At 41.7% G+C, this 19457-nt stretch overlaps 1 protein-coding gene across 3 annotated transcripts in view; it reads left to right on the top strand.

The window, feature by feature from the left end:
• The window catches only part of ntn2 (netrin 2), a 57650-nt gene that overhangs the window by 23735 nt on the left and 14458 nt on the right, over positions 1–19457 (top strand). For all 3 annotated transcript variants that reach the window (XM_042507845.1, XM_042507846.1, XM_042507844.1), the window contains exon 3: positions 11434–11622. In XM_042507845.1, coding sequence (XP_042363779.1) covers positions 11434–11622 — 189 coding nt within the window. The remainder of the gene's footprint in view (positions 1–11433; positions 11623–19457) is intronic.

Raw genomic sequence — 19457 nt, forward strand, 5'->3', positions numbered from 1 at the left:
GGCAGATGTTTTTTTGATGCTGATTAGAATTTCAAAATAGCCCTACATCCTTTCACACCATTTTCCCCCCATTCCACATAGCGAGGGGCAAGCTGGGGTCAGGCCCATGTTCCAGTCTTAGAGCAGATTCGTCAAGACACTTTTTAGGCCCGGCCATTTAGAAATGACCTCATCCTTAAGCACACCGCACATGAAACCATGTGAGTTTGCATGACTTGGACAACATGAACAACCCTTCATTTCTTTAGTTTCTCAATCGTGGCATGGAGTGGAGCAAGATTTGTGTGCTTTTGTTCTTGCAACACAATGTAGTTTGGTCTCAGTTAGAACAAAGTTAACCTCGCTGGATTGCATTGAATTTCCACATTGAACCAGCGGCGCCCCCAAGGTGGGGCCAGGGTGGCCATGGCCCCCCTGATACTATTAGCCCCCCACCCATTCCCTCCCTATTCCCTGGCGAAAATAATTGGATGTTACTGTCTTCACGGCAAGACACACCAAGCCGACATCAGAGAACTAGCGGAGACAAAAGCCCCATGCTGTGCCGCCTTTCGTCACTGTATCCCAGTCAAAAAGTTGCACATGGACACACCAAACCGACAGCCTACCAGTGGGTACGTTGTGTGACTGCGTAAGAGGAAACACTCCTCTGTACCAGCAGACGGTGGTTGTCTGTATTCATCATTCAAATCAGGAAACTGAAAGACCGCCATGTTACTAGCAAGCACATAAACAACGCAATCTGATGTTGAAAGAATGAAGCGTATTTATGCCAAAAGACACCTTTCACATGCGCATGGAATGCCGCTGAATGGCATCAGCAGAGAGCGCAGCCGGACAGAAGTGTTCGCTGTGCTATTATATGCCATCCAAGGGCCCGACAGTATCTGCCTTGATGTGTATCACTTGGAACCTATCATATGCACATGAAATGTGGCAGAATAGCGTCAGGTTGAAACACTACCAATAACAACATAATATAAGGAGCGCATGTGCCTCCTTCCCCTAATCCTAACCATCCGTGCCACCATTTGTTGCCATATGCTGTTGTTGCCTAAACATAATGCACATGCAGTATCATCCCAACATTGTGCATTTGTTGACATCATGGCAGCGGCAACCTGAGGATACATCAAGCAAGGATACTTAACTTGCAATATGGAGATGCGGAAGTCCACTGCAAAGCAGCAACATGTGATGAGTTGGAATGAGAACGTGTTCCCAAATTTGAATGAAATGTGGTTCTATGTGTACCCACAAGTCTCCCCTAAACTTAAGAGGGCTCGTTCCTATTAAATCAATGTACTCCTTCAAAATAAAGCTGTATATATGTCTTTCTAAAGCAAAGAACAACAAGCCCATTTGAAGAACAACACAGTAAAACAGGAATGTTGTGGAACTCAAAATGTTAATTTTACTGGTATTAGTCTATACACATCAGAATATTAGTAATATTAACTGAAAAGTAAGATAGAAAGAAAGTAAATGCAATTCCTCAATTCTCCATATTGACATAGTTTTCAACTAGCCTTTATTCAACAGCATCAGCAAATTCCTGAAATTCAGTTATGGCCTCTGGTTTTTCTGTGTCACCTCAAGAATTTTAGTGGCCCATCCAGCCACCCCAATTAAAAATTTCTGGGGGCGCCACTGCATTGAACGCTTAGAACCCAGCTCTGCAACAGAAAGCAGCCTGAGATTGTCCTCCATGGCCAGCTGAAATGTTGCTGCCTGTCCGTAGAGGGTTAACGTGAATGAAGCTCAGTGAGATGTAGATGGTAAGGATGAAGAAAGCCAGAGCTGCATTCATATTACAACATGTATGTGCCATTTTCCCTCTTACACTAATTGACATAAAGACCCTCCCTCCTCTGCCGCCTGTCGCTGGAGGCTAACAGGGAACCGACACTTCAATTACTTATAGCGCGACACATAAATGAGCAGGAGATGTGTGTGTGTGTGTGTGTGTGTGTTAAAGGGGGGGCAAAAGAAAGCGATTTAAAAATAGAAACCTCCTGTGCTTTCAAATAATTACACAGCCGAGGAATGTTGTTCTAAAATCAACAGCCCTATGAAACGATGCCTCTGGGGTGGTTTGCGTGAGATGTAGGGGCAACGGCACAGCGAGGCCAACAAACATGAGGTGTGTGAGTCCTGTTTTGGTGCCTGTGTGTGTGTGTGTGTGTTTGAGGCAAGACCTTTATCTGACTGAGACATTAGGGTTTGGTCAGTTTTTACTGTAGCTTTGCTCTTTGCTGTTATTTCCTCTGTCAGCATTGCAACTTTGGTCCTCAGCCAAGCCACAAGGAATGGATGCTTTTTTTGTTTTAAGAAGCCACCCATAAAGAGTCTCTGGCAAGCAGGGAACATGGTGAAACAAATGTTCAGGACAGCAACGTGTCAAATAACAGCGTTAAAGTCAGCCGGGTTAAAATACTGGATCCTTAGGAAATGCTCTGCTGCTGCCTGGGGCCAAGTGCGTGTGTGTGCATATGCATCTCTGTGAGCCACATGTAATCTAGTAGTGCGATGTAGCGTTTCATCCCCGTGCCAAAGCAAACTGGTGGAGCTGCAGTGTGCCCACCCTGCTCTCCCAGGCCCCCATCCACTCTCTCCCACAGATGGTAGCAATCACCTCCTAAGGTGCCCGTCACCGCCGGCGCTCTCTTCCTCTCGATTCTTGTGTAACTGACTCTTGTCAAAGATGAACTCTCTCTGCCTGGATGTTTTCCTGTCCACTACCTCCTCTTTCATTTCATATATATTTCTCGTTTTGCTGAAATCAGCCTTTTTTTTCTTCTCTCATTGAATTATCTGTGTTTTGTTAACAGTTTGCCTCTTTTTATGCTGCTGCAGGCCTCAGTGCGCTGTTGCCTGCGAAAATATGTGTTTTTTGGCTGCCAGCCGGTGTTGCTGGTGGCAGCGAGATTCAGAGGCTGTTAAGAGAAAATATATGTCTGTTTTTTGACAATGAGTGTGTGATAATCGCCTGGCTCGCTTTAACTGTGGTTTTGTCTGACTGTGACTGACATGGCTGCTCACACTATGTTTGTAAAAATGTGTTGATTCATTCATGCATATAAGGTGAATGGTGTCTATTAACGCAGCTCAGTCATTAGTGGCAGCACGAGTCAATATAGAATAATTAAGGCCCTGATCATGTTAACAGACAGCAGCAGGAGGAATATAGGCCCACTGTAAATGAAAGCAGAAAACTAAGCAGTTTTTTTATGTTTGTATTCAAGATAAAAACCTAATCTGGGTGAAGATGAGGATCAGTTTACTTGTCAGAAAGAGTACTGTTCGGCCAGTGAAAACAGTTGTATATGGCTTCTGTGGCTCTGAGACGAAGACCCTGATGATGTCATCAGGATAATTTCAAATTGGGCTTGGAGACTATAACATTCACATTAAGTTGAGGGATTTAAGTTTGAAAGACAAGGGCATTATTAATCAGGCATGGTTTACAGGCTGGCTACACACCAAGCCTATGGTTCTGTCCATGCTGGGCAGCTACGGTAAGCGTCTGCATCTTTTGTCGCCACCGTGCATCCTGCGCTGTTGGCCCTTGTCAACCCTTGTCTACTTTTTTCAGCTGATTCAGCATGTTGACTTAACAGCAGCAGTTGACGATGCTAACTTCCGGGTTGGCCGACAGAAACACGTCATCCCTTTATCACTCTATTGGGTTTTGTTGTTAATGTGCTAACTGGCACTAGCATTATGGCGGTCCTCTGGTTTTCCTGTTTTGAATGACTATTACAGAACACCGCCGTCTGCTGGTATGGAGGCATATTTTCTCTCACACAGGCACAGAACGTGGTTTGGTATGTTCCTTGGCACAAGACACGGTGCCTCTAGTTCTCAGATGTCGACTTGATGTGTCATGGCCTTAACAAAATACACTGTTTAGCAGGGTTGAGTACCAAACTTGGTACTTTTAAGGCTACTGACTGAATTTGTTAGGCACTACAGAACCTTGTTAAATCCATCAGTGCCAAGTGTTGGTGCCTGAGAGCACCTCTGGGTGAGAATGTGAAAAAAAGGTCAACTCTGCATTGCTCCTCCTCCCCATCATCTCCTTTAGTGCTCATCAGTAAAAGTGAAAACCAGCACTAGATTCACTCACTTTTTTGAATGAGATTTTTCACTTGGCATTTCACCTTGATATTTTTGTATTTCTTCAGCATCGAATCCTCAACTTTTGAAGCTTCCTCTAGGATATGTGCTGCTACTACTTGCTTGCTACCTTTTTATGAAGTCCCAGCCTCATCTGTGTGCTGCTATTGGTTTGGATCTATACACTGCCCAAAGGTTGAAGCCTAAGAACATCCTGACCACAGCAAAATAAGAAGAGAATGAGGAAATACAGGCAGAGGATAGGGTCTCTGCACATAAATACACTAACGCACATTTCTAGTGGGTCAGGAATGATGTCTGAGAGGGCTTACTTCTTTTTTTGATAAAAATCCTGCATAGTATATGTTTAATCCACACTAGGGAGTAAAAATTAGGATATCTCAGCTCCTGCTACGTCTTTTTTTTTTTCAACAGAAAGCTAGGAAAAATAATAGCGGAAACCACAATGAGCTGCCAGAACGGCCTCACTGCTCCTTTTAATATATTCTTCAAGTTCCTGAAACTCAGTTAAAGGGATGCACATCATCCTTTCAAAGGTCATGTTCCCATAGTTCAGGACTAAAACTATGTATGCGCAGGGGCAGAAATGTGGACATGCATTCTTTTTGTTATCTTCTGTAATTTTCACACCCACAGTTCACCATAAATGGATGTAGAAATGGCCTTAAACATGCATATAAATTTATTTTTAATTTTATTTTTTAAATTCTATTTGTTTGTTTTACAGATTTTCGGGTAATTGTCTTGTTCTTTTTACCAATTTCTTTTGGGTTTTGGGTAATTTCTTTTTTCATTGCTCAATGCCTTCTTTCTATGTTTTTAAAAGAAATCAAGCCAATTCACTTGGGTATTAAAGGGTTAACATTTGACCTTTGATATTACTGCTCAATTCAGGATCGCCTATCCTCAGCCCAGGACTGCTTCTCTCTCTGTGCATTTGAGAAAACATTCAGTTTTCCCTCAGCAGTTCAACTGTCATCTCTGGCCGCAGTGGTGAATTTAGGCGGTGGGTTCCATCTGTCACTTTCTATTTCGAAACCAGCCCAGGCATCGCATGCATCCCCCCAGAGTGGACCTCATGGCTGTGCATGCCAAGAGTCATGGCAAACGTACATCTGTTTTTACCTCGCTTTTCACTGATTTGCCATGATAATTTGATTGCACAACAGTCGTCTACTTCTGCCCCTACGCTCAAGACTGCAGGATGTTGCCTGTGGTGGTGGTGGGGGGGGGGGGGGGGGGGGGGGGGGAAGGAAAGGGGAGACAGACAGAGAGTGAAGGCGGGACACAGATAACAATGTTTAGATGTGGGGAAGTGAAGTGGACCAGAGAGGGAACAGAGCTCAACTCTCCACTGACACCCGGCCCCCCAACATGGCAACCCTCCATCCTAATCTCGTTAAAATCTTCCCCCCCGTCTGATGCCATCCAGAGAGAGAGAGGGGGAGACGAAGGAAAGGATGGACAAGAGAAAGGGTCAGGGAAGGAAACAAGGAGGGAAAGCAGTGAGAGTATTTGAGATGGGGTCTTGGAGAGAGAGAGAGGGAGGGGAGAGGAATTAAGGGGACTCTTAGTTCAAAAAGGGCTCCCAAGAGCTGGCTCTTAAGCCCACGGCATGAGGCTAACCGCAGAAACCAGCAGAAGGAGGGGAGGGCGGACACATGGTGTCAAAGCTAGAAGCGAAAGATATGTATGTGAGGAAGAGAAGTGGTTACAAAGAGGTAGAAGCTCCTGCGTGCATTATACGGTCCACGTAATGCACCCAGCAGGACTACAGGAATTGTAGTTTCCAGTTAGTCCTCAACTTAGAGTTCTTAAATCTTTGTCTCAGCTTGTTGTCCACAGCTCATTAGAGTCTGTAGACCCAGCGGTGTTTACATCTGTTTAAGTCTCACTTCTGATTTTTTTTTTTTTTTTTTTTTTGCATCTTTTGTTACTTGATCCATGTCATTTTGTGAGCACTGCTTGAAGCAGTGTCTCTGGTGTGTGTGTGTGTGTGTGTGTGTGTGTGTGTGTGTGTGTGTGTTGTGTCCACACCGTAGACTGCTTTGGCTCTAATGAGGAGCTAATTAACCGGGTGTTCCCCCCTGTGCCCTGAGCAGGTGGCTGGAGCAGCCAGGCGGAACTCAGCCCAACACACACAGCATACACACCAACACACACATGATGGCAGGAGACCATATAGCAGAGCCTGTTTGGCCAGGCAGAGAGGGCACCCAAGGGGGCTGCAGCAGGTCTGGACCACGTCCGAGGCCAGGGGGGATAGGGTGGTGGTGGTGGGAGAGCAGCCCTTCAGTTTTCAAGGACCAGTTTTAGCCATGGGATTTGGGTTTTGCACAGGCATCCAAAATCAATTGGCTGTGCTTACCGCCTTGGCTTTGGTGGAGCTGAAGGAAAAATGAGGTTAGATTTATCCCTGACATATGGAGGGAAGAAGAGAGGCGGTGCACTCCACAAACACGTTTGCATTTTATTTGTTGAATGCAGTCTTTACGGGCCAATTTGTCACAGCACACACGTGACAGGCCATCATGTCAGCTTGGTTAGAGCACAATTACTTGTTGAGGCACCTGTTATAAAAGCTAAATCAAAACAAGAAGCATCTAGATCACAAACTGTGTAGGGAAAAATATTGGATAAAAATGTACTCTAGCAGTTATTCCACCCAAATTTGCATTTGGCGCTCCTCATTTCAGTGACAAAACGGTGCAACTATTCTCTACTCTAATATTTTCCTAGGGGTTTCTTGCTCCTCTGCCTCCACCCCCTCCTTTATTTTTGTTGCAGCATCCCTCTGTTTGCCAAGCCTGTAGCTTGTGTTTGTTGTTTGATTTCCACGACAACACACAAAAACCACATTTATGCATCCTTGAATTGGACACTGACCCATAAAGGAGCCACGCTCACTGGAGGATCACAGCTCCTTCGCCCACTTTCTACCACCTGCAGAACAACGCAACAGATAAGAATACATGTTTTTGCAAAGCACTAGTGAGACTTTGATGTGTTAATGAATTGAAAAATGGCCTTCAACAGTGTTCAGTTATCCCTGCTGAGCCTAATTTGGTTGAGGGGGTTGCTGGTGTGGTGGGGGTGGCAGGTTGGGGTGTCAGCGTGTGTGTGTGCACACAAGCACTTCAAAACAAACCCATAAACATTCCAGCATCTTTAGGCAGCTGCAGCTCCGAGCTAAAGTTAACTGCACGCAGCATGTACTCCATAGAAAACATACACATGGTTACAAACACCTACCTGAGTGCTTATTTTCCTCATTCTTTAACCCCCCGAAACCTAGATCGATATCAGTTTTCTTGTGGTGCATTCAGACACCTCTCACAACCGATTTGACCTTTGAAACCTGAGCATATCAGTTTAATTTCTTTTGAAAACATGGGAAAATATAGGCAGTGACCCAACTGGGCAAGACATGTCCCACAAATATCAAGAAATAAGTAAAAGGTGACAAGAAAATTACAGAAGAAAATGTTTTTAAAAAGAGGGGAGGATTATTACAAAATTATCAGAAATAAATTGGGGAAAATGTCCTTAAAACTGTATTTGCAATTACAATTATTTTATTTTTAAAAAAATATGTTACAGAAAAAAAACTAAATGAAATTTCTAAAATAAATGCATTTTGCAGCATTTTAAGGTCACTTTAGTGTTTTTTTTCCTTGATTCTTTTGGCGTATTTTCAAGTGAACTAAATGTAACTTTATTCTTTTCCTTTCCCCCTTTTTGGTAATTTTGGGCCATGTATTGTTAAGTTGCTCATTGCCTTCTCCCCATGTTTTTGAAAGAAATAAAAAAAAAATGCTCAGGTTTCAAAGAGTAAAACTATGATCACATTTTTGCCCCCTATATCTGCCTGACACTAATTCTCTACTTCTCTGTCTGTCACAAAAAGTCTGGCTGTGGTTAAAGCCATCACCGCCCCACATGCTAAATCATTTAAAGGCTAAATTCTGGAGCGTGCTTTACATTCTCCACACTTGAACATATCCTCTCATGCTAACTTTGTTGGCCGATCTTGTTGCACAGCAGCGAATCGAGAAGATGCCGTAAGAGGTAACATTGGCACTTTAGCCGGGGAGAAAACGCAATCCATCGCTTTCATGTTCTGCTACAAGGTGTTAATGGACACAAGTGCTCACAGCTGTGTGTGTGTTTGAGACGCTTGATCATAATCACAGTCCCCCACCTCGTTCTCCCCTCACAGCAGCCCCTGCCGCTCACCGGAGCGGGTGTGTTCTTTGTCACATTCCCCTCAGAAGCAGTTGGACAGGCTGTTTAGTCATTCACATCCACACACAGCAGATACTCAACACACAAGCATACACAGATTGTCTTTAGTTTGGAGTATTTTTCCAGTTGAAACATGCAAAATATCACTTAAACTTTGTGTTATGTGCAAGCTTCACTCCATGTTTTTCTCCAGGGTCAAAGGTCAACCCTCGTCTTGGGCTCACCAACTCAAAAGTAAACCAAAACATCCAAAAGTGTTTCTACTCAAACAGCACTTTCTTTGATATGGATACATACATGAAAAAGTATTTCATTAAGTGCAGAATTCCATACAAATTGGGCCACGTAATAACCAGATGGAATTGGGAAACAGTCTGGGAATGTGCTCCCCCTCTTTTTCCAGGGTCTGCGACCAGGGAAAACTGGGCCTCTTTCCCAATCTGGTGCCAGGCTTCCCCTCAGTGCAATTGGAGGTGCATATCATTCACTGCTTGCATATTACTTGACATATGTATTCAAGTCACTCTCCCTCTGCGACAGAGCCATGGGTGTCATTAACAGTCATTTTTGATCAACTGCAAGAACTTATCTGACATTATACAGATCATTAAACTCAGTGTAACTGCAGAGCCGACCTTGGCTGCAGCAGCAATGCATGTGTCAGCCAGTGATGAGGAGGGAAGAGCCGTTAAGGTGTAACTTCGGAATTATTCAACTTGGACCCAATTTTCCTATTATTTTGTGTTTAAGTGACTAATGAGAAAAACAATTTTTAACATTGGTCCTTTATTGAAGGAGAACTCTGTAGGCGGCAGCAGCGAAATTTTGCACTGTCAGTTTACATCCACTAAAAATGCTTGTTTTTGCCACTGACAGGCTCAGATTGTTATTACAAGTGTCTGACAACATTATGGAAAGAATCCCTAGAGAGATGGATCTTGTTGTTAAAGAGTAAGATCCCTTTTCTTAATCAGAAACAGCACCAAAATTGGGATTGCCAAACATACCAGACTTCATTTTAAATAAGCAGTAATTTTAGCGTGTATAGAGCCAGAGTATTTTCAAATTCAACTGGGTGAATTAAGGGTTTAATTAAACCAAACCACAGTTGATGATTGTTGGAACAGTGAAATGACAAAGCGAGTTTTGTTTTTTTTTCTGTTGACTTTGATTGAAATGTGTTTTACGATGTTAAAAATGCTGTTTATTTAACCATTTGAAGCCTGGACTGACATCAGTTTACTTGTGCTGCATTCAGCTGCCTTTCACAAACTACTTAATGCTTTGAATCCTTTGAATTTGTTTAATTTTCTCTTTGTTTAAAACAAGAAAAACATATGTTTTTAGAAAGGGGGGAGGATTATTAGAAAATTAAAAATAAAATAATAATAATAATAATAATAATAATAATAATAATAATAATAACAAAGGGAATAATGTCCAGAAAACAATATTTTTAATTAGAATTATATATTTGAAAATATGTTACAGAACAAAAAAAATAATACCCCCCTCCCTTTAACATATTTTCAGATTTTCGAATTTTCTGTTCCTTTTTTACTTTTTGTTAATTTCTTGCTATTTTTTTTAGCTATGTCTTGCAAAATTGTCCATCGTCTTTTCACCTTGTTTTCAAACCAATCTGCTCAAGTTTCAGAGGTTTAAATATAGTGTGGTGGGTTTGGCGATAGCGATTTAGGGACTCTTTCAAACAAACAGGCTCTTTCTCTTTGAAAAAAAAAAAAGGTCTATCTTTGTAGGGATCGTCTCCATGATGTTGAAAGACACTTATGATAATATTCTGAGCCTGTCGGTGGCGAAAACAAGCGCTATTATCCGACGTATTTGATGATAGACAATTGCCTATTAACATTACATTGCAGCTTGTTTCACCACTGCTGGCTGCAGTGCCTCTTGCTCAATACTGAACCAGTTCTTTTCTGACTCAGGAAAGTACTTATTTCTGTAACTGCCTCACTAGTCACTGTAGGCACACAAAGCCACACACACAAAAGCCTCCCAGTCCCTCAGCCAGTCTGTCTTTACTTATTTCCCATTGTTGTGTCTTATTCTATTCTAAACATCCATTGTTGATGCACGTTTCTCAGTCACACTCCCACCAGAATAATTAATATCACCTTCTGCCGTGATGCCCTAATAATCCTTTTTTTTGCCATAACTGTTGACATTTTGGTCAAACAGCTCTGCTGTTGTTTACCCCTTTCTAATTTATCTGCGGATAACTTTGAACTGGAGCTAAGCTCCGCAGCAGCCGTCTTTGAAGCCATGGCCAAGTCTTCAGGTCCCAGGTCTGACTCTGATTTAACCAGCAGAGGGTCTGGATCAAACTCTATTACACAAACAAGAAGGGCAGGTTTCTCATTAAGGCTTCTCAAATGCAAACCCCACATGTAGAGAGTGGAACAGAGTTTAGGAATAATGTCAGAGCTGGTGAATGTGGTCTAATATGGAGGAATCAGTGGAAAGAATGGTGAGGCAAAGAGGCATAAAGGCATCTGGGAGGGACTGCGATGAGATATAACCTCACTTTGTATGTCCTATATATTGCGGCTCGCCTCATTTAGAAGACAGCTAGCTCGAGCCCGTTCCTTTATCTGAATCGCTCTCGCTTTTAATAGATCTTAGGAGTCTTTACTCATCAGTGATTCATGAAATTAATGTCTCTCTTTCCAGTGATTAATAACTAATGGGCCAAGAGAAGCCGAATTCATTAATTATGAAATGGAGAAAATGAGCTCTGCAAATATCACTTTTGATTGATGAGTTCTGGAATAGCAGCCAAGCACACAGCCGCAGTGTAGATTATAAACCACTCACTTTTATACTGCCTTACTGGAAAATCTCTGACAGCTCTCCTGCGATATACGTGGTAGTGAGCATATGTTATACTGCAATGCAAACTCCGTGTGAACATTTCATCAAAGCTAACTTACATTTAGACTCTACAAGGATACATTTTGTGGAAATACTATTACTCACCTTTGCTGATAATCACACAACTGACAGCTTCTTCATTTCCCTCTGCAGCTTGCAACTGCAACCTCCATGCCCGTCGGTGTCGATTTAACATGGAGTTGTATAAGTTGTCTGGAAGGAAGAGCGGAGGTGTCTGCATGAACTGCCGCCACAACACCGCAGGCCGCCACTGCCACTACTGCAAGGAGGGCTTTTACAGAGACATGGCGAGACCGATTACTCACCGACGAGCCTGCAAAGGTATATTCCAACAACAAACATTATGATGCTGTCTGTAATAGCTTGTTTTTTTTAAAGTTGTATTCAAGACATTTTCTGTGGTGCTAAACTGCTGTGTGTTTTCCACACTTCCCTTGGTAATCAAGCAGCAACTCTGATTGATTTTTATTTCTTGCGTTTTCAGTTTCTGATAAGAAGGAATGCATTAGTCTACTGTTACTCAAATTAATGCATATCAACCAGGCAGAGACTGAAAATGAAATGAGGCCACAAACAGATGCAAAGGGACTGTAAAGAGACACAAAATTATTTCAAAAAGGAAAAAAAAACCCACAAATAAACACAAAACGACCAAAAAGGCATAAAATTACCAAAGAGAGACTAAATGATTTCAAAGAGACAAAAAATAAAACAAAACGCAAATAACCACAAAGAAACACAAAACCACAAGAAGGTGCAGAATGACTATGAAGAAATGCTTAACGACAACAAAAAACAAAAAAAAAAAGGTAAACCCACCACAAAATCTGTGTTTTATGTAGGTGCTGGGGCCTTTTGTACGTCTGTGTCCAGGGGCCCATTGTCTCATCATCCGTCCCTGCTGATAAGGTTTGAGCCTCTCTAGGTAGCACTTATTTCTTGTGTATTCAAGCAGTGGTGATCAATGCTCGTGCAGCACTAAACACCCAATTCTTTTGCTGTCAGAAACAGAAAACACAAGAATTCTTCTGGGAAAGAATTAACAACGGCTCTATGTTTACGACTAATGGAAAAGTTGTCATTAACAAGGATCACTTTTGTGTTACATCAATCAGCAATAGAGTAGCAAAAATGAATATTTATTTATATGAACATGTCACAGATTATTACTTTAAGCTCGGCTTGACTTTTTATTTGGCAAAATGCTGCGCTAAATGTTTACAAAATGTTCAAACAAAAGCTGATTGAGATGTTCTAACCCTGCTAATACTTGTGTAATCACGTCTGAAAAGGTTTAAAACATTATGATTGGAAACATATACCGTCATCGTAACTTTTTAATAAACATATCAGCATGTCTGAATTGCTGTACCATAGCAGAGAGAAATGAATTGATACTATGCCCGAAGCTTTTCTGGCCGCCACAACACGTTTCCCCATACCACACACCACATAATATTATCACTTGACCAAGGCATTCCTCATGGAAAAATGTATTTTACCCCTTTTATTATTTCACATTTGCAGTGAATATTTGTCAATGCAGTGTTATGCTGGAAGCATTTCTCTCCTCTTGTTGGACTCATTGCAGAAACAACACAAGTTTCCTGTACTTATTGCTTGGGAAAATATTCATATCAATAGTAAAGAGAGTTAGTTTTTTTTTTCCTGTTGATCCTGATGTAGGTAAAGAATCACTTCCAGAAAATAAAAAACAGCATTAGTGAGAGCTGCCAGTTCTTATAGCCGTGAAGATCTTTTGGTTGAAATTTCATGGCGAAAATCTCCCACTGGCTTCCGCTCAGTTTTCCCTTCTGCTGCCGACCCAAGCTGTAACCGAACACTGGGAGGTTAGAGATGGCACGATATCAGGCCGCACTTGCCCATGTTAGTTGCGCTGAGATGCCGAGTCATTCATCATATAATGGCAAGCAACGGCATACCTCAAAACTGAAGTCATTTGACCTGTTGCTGCACCAAAGCACTGACAGAAAGAGATCTGCCTCAGTCCTGGCAGGATATCAGTCCTGAGATGTGCGTCCTTGTGTGCAAATTGTTCCCTCATCTTCCATTTCCTGAAATACCTGCAAGTGTGATGCTCTCACACACATAAGCTCCACTGACACTGCAATTTGTCCTTATCAAAGCCGTACGATCATGTGGTAAACAGGTTATCTCCCTCCCTCGCAAAGGCCCCAGATGTGACGGAAATGAAAGTTAACATCGGCAAAGCCTGAGCGGCTTGCCTCGTGATTGATCAGAGCAATTCCGCAGCCTTCTAGGAGCCGTCATTTTCCTTTGCCTCAGCGCTCGCTCACTTTTTTTTTCATCTCCATCTCCAATGATTTTTTATAACCACCATCTCCTCCACCTCCCCCAAGTTCTTTTCTCTCTTTTTCTGTTACTGAGGCATCCCTGATTTTATTTTTCAGCTCTGATTTTTACTCTCCTCCATGTGTCAGGGTCAAGGCAGAGGTCAAAGGTGCAGCATGGCTGAACAAGGTCACGTCTGAAATGGAGTTACAACAATAAAATACAGGTGTTTTCTAAAGGTGAAACAGGAATGGGGGAGGGGTGGGGGCCGCGCAGGCTCTGAGAGGACGAACAAGCCATGTCTGTTTCTAATGAGAACTGCGCCGTAGTTGGGCTGTCTATACAGGGTTACCACACATTTTCATGGACAAAATTTCAAAATGACTTTTAAAAGGCTCGCCCTGCTTTCCCGGCATTTTTCAAACATAATTTCAACTACCTGGTACACATAAATGGAGGAACAGGAAGTGGGGAGCAAATTGAAAAACGTATATGACGGTAAATTAAATGTTGCTACGCATTGACACATTATCAGAGCAACATTACATCGACAGCTTCAGAAAATAAATTTTCCGTTATGTTATTGGGTTATACACACAAGATCTGTAGCAATTTCATCAAACAAAGCAAAATTCCATGACTTTTCCTAAACTTTCAGTGATTTTTAACCCTTGAAATCTAAACATTGGCTTACAACACCAGCGTTTAGATGCCTTTCACAGGTATTTCGAATGCTGAGCAAATTGGTTTGATTCCTTTCAAAAACATAGGGAAAAGGCAATGAGCAACTTGGCAAGAAATGTCCTGCGAATTGAAAGAAGAAGAAGACAGGATTTAGAAAATTAAATTAAAAATGAGAAAAATATATTCATAATTAACATAATTATCTTCTTAAATGATAAATTCTGCTAATTTCCTTGTTTATCCTTTATGTCCAGATAATTTTCTTTTATTTTCTACTAATTTGCTACAATTTTTTGGGTTATTTCTTCTTATAAGTTGTTTGTTGCCTTCTTCACATTTTTTGAAAGAAATCAATCCAGTTTGCATAGGTTTTAAAGGGTTAAAAATTCAACGACTTTTCCAAAACTTTCCATTAATTTAAATTATTCCACAGGTTTTCCAGACCTGGGAAACATGAATGTGAAATTCCATGACTTTTCCAGGTTTTCCATGACTGTGGGAACCCTGTCTGTAAACAATTTGTCGAGTATATGAGGAGACCTCTCCCCTGCCTCCATCACCACTGTCGCTTACCTCCCACATATCACAAAGCTCTCCAGCTGAAATGCCCAGGCACCAGCCTCTCCACGAGCCCTTTAAAGTGTCACAGGCATTAAAACAGTCAGCAAAATAAAAGAAACATGGCAATCACCACATGGCCTGGCTGCAGTGTATGAGCTCGTCAGAGTACAAGGTTTTTATGTGAATCCAAGCCGTACAGCTGGTATCCGTTGACCACAAGGAACATTGATAAAAGGCATTAAAAAATGAGGCCATGGTCCATGTGAAGTAATGCCGGCCAACATAAACCACATTGGCCGTAAGTATCAAATATCGCTCTGAAGCGGGGCACGAGGATCTCTGCTGTCAGAAAACACTGGACAGAAAAAGTGTTATGCAACCTGATTTTAAGGGTAATTTTAGATTAGTGATATTGTATTTGGCCCATAGTAGTATAAAAATGTGATCCTTGAAGGCAAAATTGTATAACAGTATCAAGTTTAGCCAGTACCTGTGACTTTGAGGTTTAATCTCAGATGTAACTGAGAGGGTTGAGGTGTTTTATTGATATCTTCAACTTTTCCCACCTTTAGCATAATTTTAGCATTTGAAGTAATAATGCTATGCTATTGTGTCTTATAGAAAAAAAAATAAAATAGCTGTACGCTCATTAATAATTTCAGCAAATGAATTACTTAATTCAGTCTCTTGAGTAAAACCACTTAGGGACTGTTCTTTAATTATCAGAGGAGGGGGGTGTCTGGGGTATGACTTTGTTTTTTATTTGTTTGTTTTAAGTATTTAAGCCCTTCATTACACTTTCCTTTCATGAGAACAAATTTAATGATATTCAATGATAGCATTTATAAAACAACCTTTAATATAACCTTTCACATGAAAAACATATTTAAAAACAACTTCAAAAGCATTTTAACTTTATGTATATTTCATAATTCCCCCTCCGATATCAATTTTATTGATGTGAAAACATGAAACTGTATTTATTAATGGTTTTCACCAAAAGCTACATTTTTCAAGAAAACACTGAACTCATTATGAGAATGTTATAATTTACCATCGTCTAATACTAATTTTTACTGAATAGAGGTTGAAGGAATAATGAGAACATTATAGATTATCTTTGCTTAATACTCATTTTTAATTAATAGAAATTGAACGCATTAAAGTACAACTCAGTACAAACCTCCTTGGACCTTTCTAGCCACTGGCTAAGCTGACATTAACTGTCTCTCCTCTTGCTGATTAAAACATAAATTTGTGGAGGTTTTTTATTTTTCTTTCTCTCCATATACACTCGATCAACGTTCACTTGACTCCACTATGACTGTGACGTTTCCCATTGCATTGCACATTGTCAAGACTGTGATGACTCACTTGAACTTTTTTTCTAGGCGTAATTTTAGCAACCCCTTTGGGATGGTGCTCTATGCATCTGTGTTTATCACCTATTGCGAGCGCTGTTACTGTCTTGGAGCCAATGTAACAATCAAACTGCATGGGATTCAGATCACCAAAACCAAACCAAAACAAAGCTAATTTCTTAAGCAAAACACAAATCCTTCATACAAATTGCATCATCATCATGCAAGTTTTTACAGTTTGTGGCAATGATAATAAATGGCGTGACTTTGGCAATTTTTAAAGAAAACTTGCCTTTCAAACTTGCTGGTGGGTTTTGGGGTTCAGAGAGTATTTATGATAAATACAAAGTACAACCATTTAAAGTTCCCTCCTCAGTGCTTAAAGTATTTGACATGCCTTTTCTGTTTTGCACCACAAATGGGCACGAATAACACCACCACCCTCTCCAAATGAGGCAACTGCCAATAACTGTAGACAAAGAGCAGTCCTCGCAAGTACTTCAGTCCATATGCACATGCACACATGCACAGGGCAACACGAATCAGTTTAACTGAGCCTGTCAAAGGGACTACAAATCCCAACGCAGTGCCTGTCACGTCTGCAGTTGCAAAGGCTTGAAAAGTCATCAACCTCTGAGGACGTTTTTACTGCTTCTTAACTGGCCCGAGCCCCTGCACATAAAACTTCAGAAAAGCAGTTCAAGGAGGGGGGCACTGGGGGAGGAGATTGCCCCCCCCCTTCTCCATCCCTGCCTCTTACGGCCCGTTGAGATCTGGCAGTTGCTGGTTGTTTACTGAACATTGTGGACTCTGACAGTAAACTCAGATGTCTTAACAACCTTTGATTGTTTAAAAGGGAAGCGAGAATGTATAACAATACTCACATCTTGTTCATACTGAGTTGATAGCTTGTGCTGAGCAGCGATCAGCCGGGAAACAATGGCCACATGTCTCAGCAGGCATGACAGACCGACTCCAGACTTGTATCAGACAGATCAAATAACAGGGGGGTTTATCCCACATGTGCTTTGGACAAATCATTTCACAGTAAAGGGGGGGGGGGACAAACTGCAGGAATGACAGATCTGTGGACTTTGTAATACTTGGTAACAATGGCAGGAGCTCTGACAGATGAGGGTGGGTATGAAGGTGAACATATAGGTTATGTGGACTTGACCTCTGACATCCTGCCATATGCAGATGTGTATTCCCTTCTGATCAGTTTGGGATTCTTCATTCAAAACTCAGCAGCTTGGCTGTTAACCACAGAGAGCACACTAGGTCAATTTTAGTTTCTCTGCACTGGCTTCCTTTGACATTTAGAATTGATTTCAAAGTCCTTCTCCGTGTATACAAAGCTCTAAATGGACTTGGGCAAAGCTACATTGCTAACTCCTGTGTCAGCTATTTACCTTTATGAACACTGTGATCATCCTCTGCTGGTAAACTTATTCGAGGTTCCCAGCAACAGCTGAAAAGAAAATCTGGGAAGCACTCATGCAAAATCCCCACCGTTTGAGTCATGCAGGCCCAAAGCTTTGGAACACACTACCTATGGATATCACAGAAGTCAGCGCACTAAATAATTTTAAAAGAAAGCTAAAAACACATCCATTCATACTAGCCTTTAAGTAGCTCTGATTTTCTAAAACTCTTCGTTCTACATGTCAGACTGCTCCAACACTTTAAAAATGTATCATAATTAATGTTATGATTTATGGTGTTATGATTATATGATTTTAAGATGGTTTTGTAATAATTTCACATATTTTTTGTTTTAAACTCTTATTAAATGTCCTTTTATACTGAATTGCCTTGCTGGCCTTATTACCAAATGTCCTCAAAGCTTGACTTTCCTGGCTGGGCCTGCGTGACTCAAACGGCAGGGATTTTGCACGGACGCTGAAGCGTCAGATTTACGTCTCTGTTGCACAGCTTCAAACGGAGCGCAGCCACTTTGACACCTGTGGACCGGTCGGCCTCACCGGAAAAAAAAGGCAAGCATGTTTCTGAAGATATGAGCTGCAGTTAATCCCCTTCCCAACCCCGCCGCCAGACACACACGATCACTTGGGTCAGTTTCAGCCATTTAAACCCTCCCTTTACCCAGTCAACAGGTGGCAGGGCCCTCAGACTCTCTCTTCTGTTGTAGCAGCTAAAAAAATGCACGGCGCAAATAAACACATTCACAGTTCCTTCGAGTGGTGGGAAGAAAGCATGTTAGCAGCTGCCTTTCTCTGGCAAGCCAAGGAACAAACTGTTGGGTTACAGGGTTTTTCCCCAAAGTGTAATTTTGGCCTTTCTTGTCTTTTCTTGATAAGATTGGACAATTACAGCTATCGTGTTACAAGTCAAGTCACCTCCGTTTTGCACTAGCCTGTTTTCCAAAGAATTACATTAAAAATAAGGGGGGCAGGCAGAATGTTCACCTTGCATTTCATGGTTTGTTGTGTTTTTGGCTTTTTTTTTTTGGCATTCTTGACATAAAACGTCACATTCAGAGTGAAACCAATCAGTCACACCTCTGCTCAAGAAGATGTTGAAGTCCCTCATTTGTTTTGATATGTCACTGATGTGTTTGTCTGGCTGGATTGCTGTGAAATGTTAAGTATGCGTTTATTACTCAAAGAACAAATGTGTGTTTATTTAGTGGAGCCGGAGTAGCCACAGTTTGGTTAGATTCACGGTTGTTTATGCTGTCGAGCACACCAGAGGCTGTGTTTGGACTGTCTCTCCCTCTGTTTCTCTCCCATCCTCCTCCTCACTCTTCAAAATGTTGCTTCTCCCTCTCCCTGTCATCCTCTCTAACATCTTGTAAAGCTCTCTCAGAAGGCTTCAGACCAACATGCCAACTCCTATATTTAACAGCTCTTTAAAAAAAAAAGCCTCACGTTGCTTAAGGTGGCTTGGATAAATTGCCTAGAACCAGCAGAAGACATAAAAGCCGCGCCAAAGCGTTTTGACCGGAGCATTGCTTGTTGCTGTTGGCATTTGCCGGGCATCGACTGAACTTTCGGGAAGTGATGAAACAGCAGAGCATGTGTCACCAGGCAGGCACACAGCATTCAGGAGAGCGGATACAGTCAGACAGGAGTGAGGAGGGCACAGCGGGCCTTACTGGGTCTCCTGACAGTGATGCACTACATGCATCACACCAATCTCCAACTTGTCACCTGCTGTCTTCTACTCTCATACATAACATGCAGTTCTAATGTATGTCTGTTTTCTGTTGGCAAA

The sequence above is a fragment of the Plectropomus leopardus genome, chromosome 19 (assembly GCF_008729295.1).
Source record: "Plectropomus leopardus isolate mb chromosome 19, YSFRI_Pleo_2.0, whole genome shotgun sequence".
Taxonomy (NCBI): Eukaryota; Metazoa; Chordata; class Actinopteri; order Perciformes; family Serranidae; genus Plectropomus; species Plectropomus leopardus.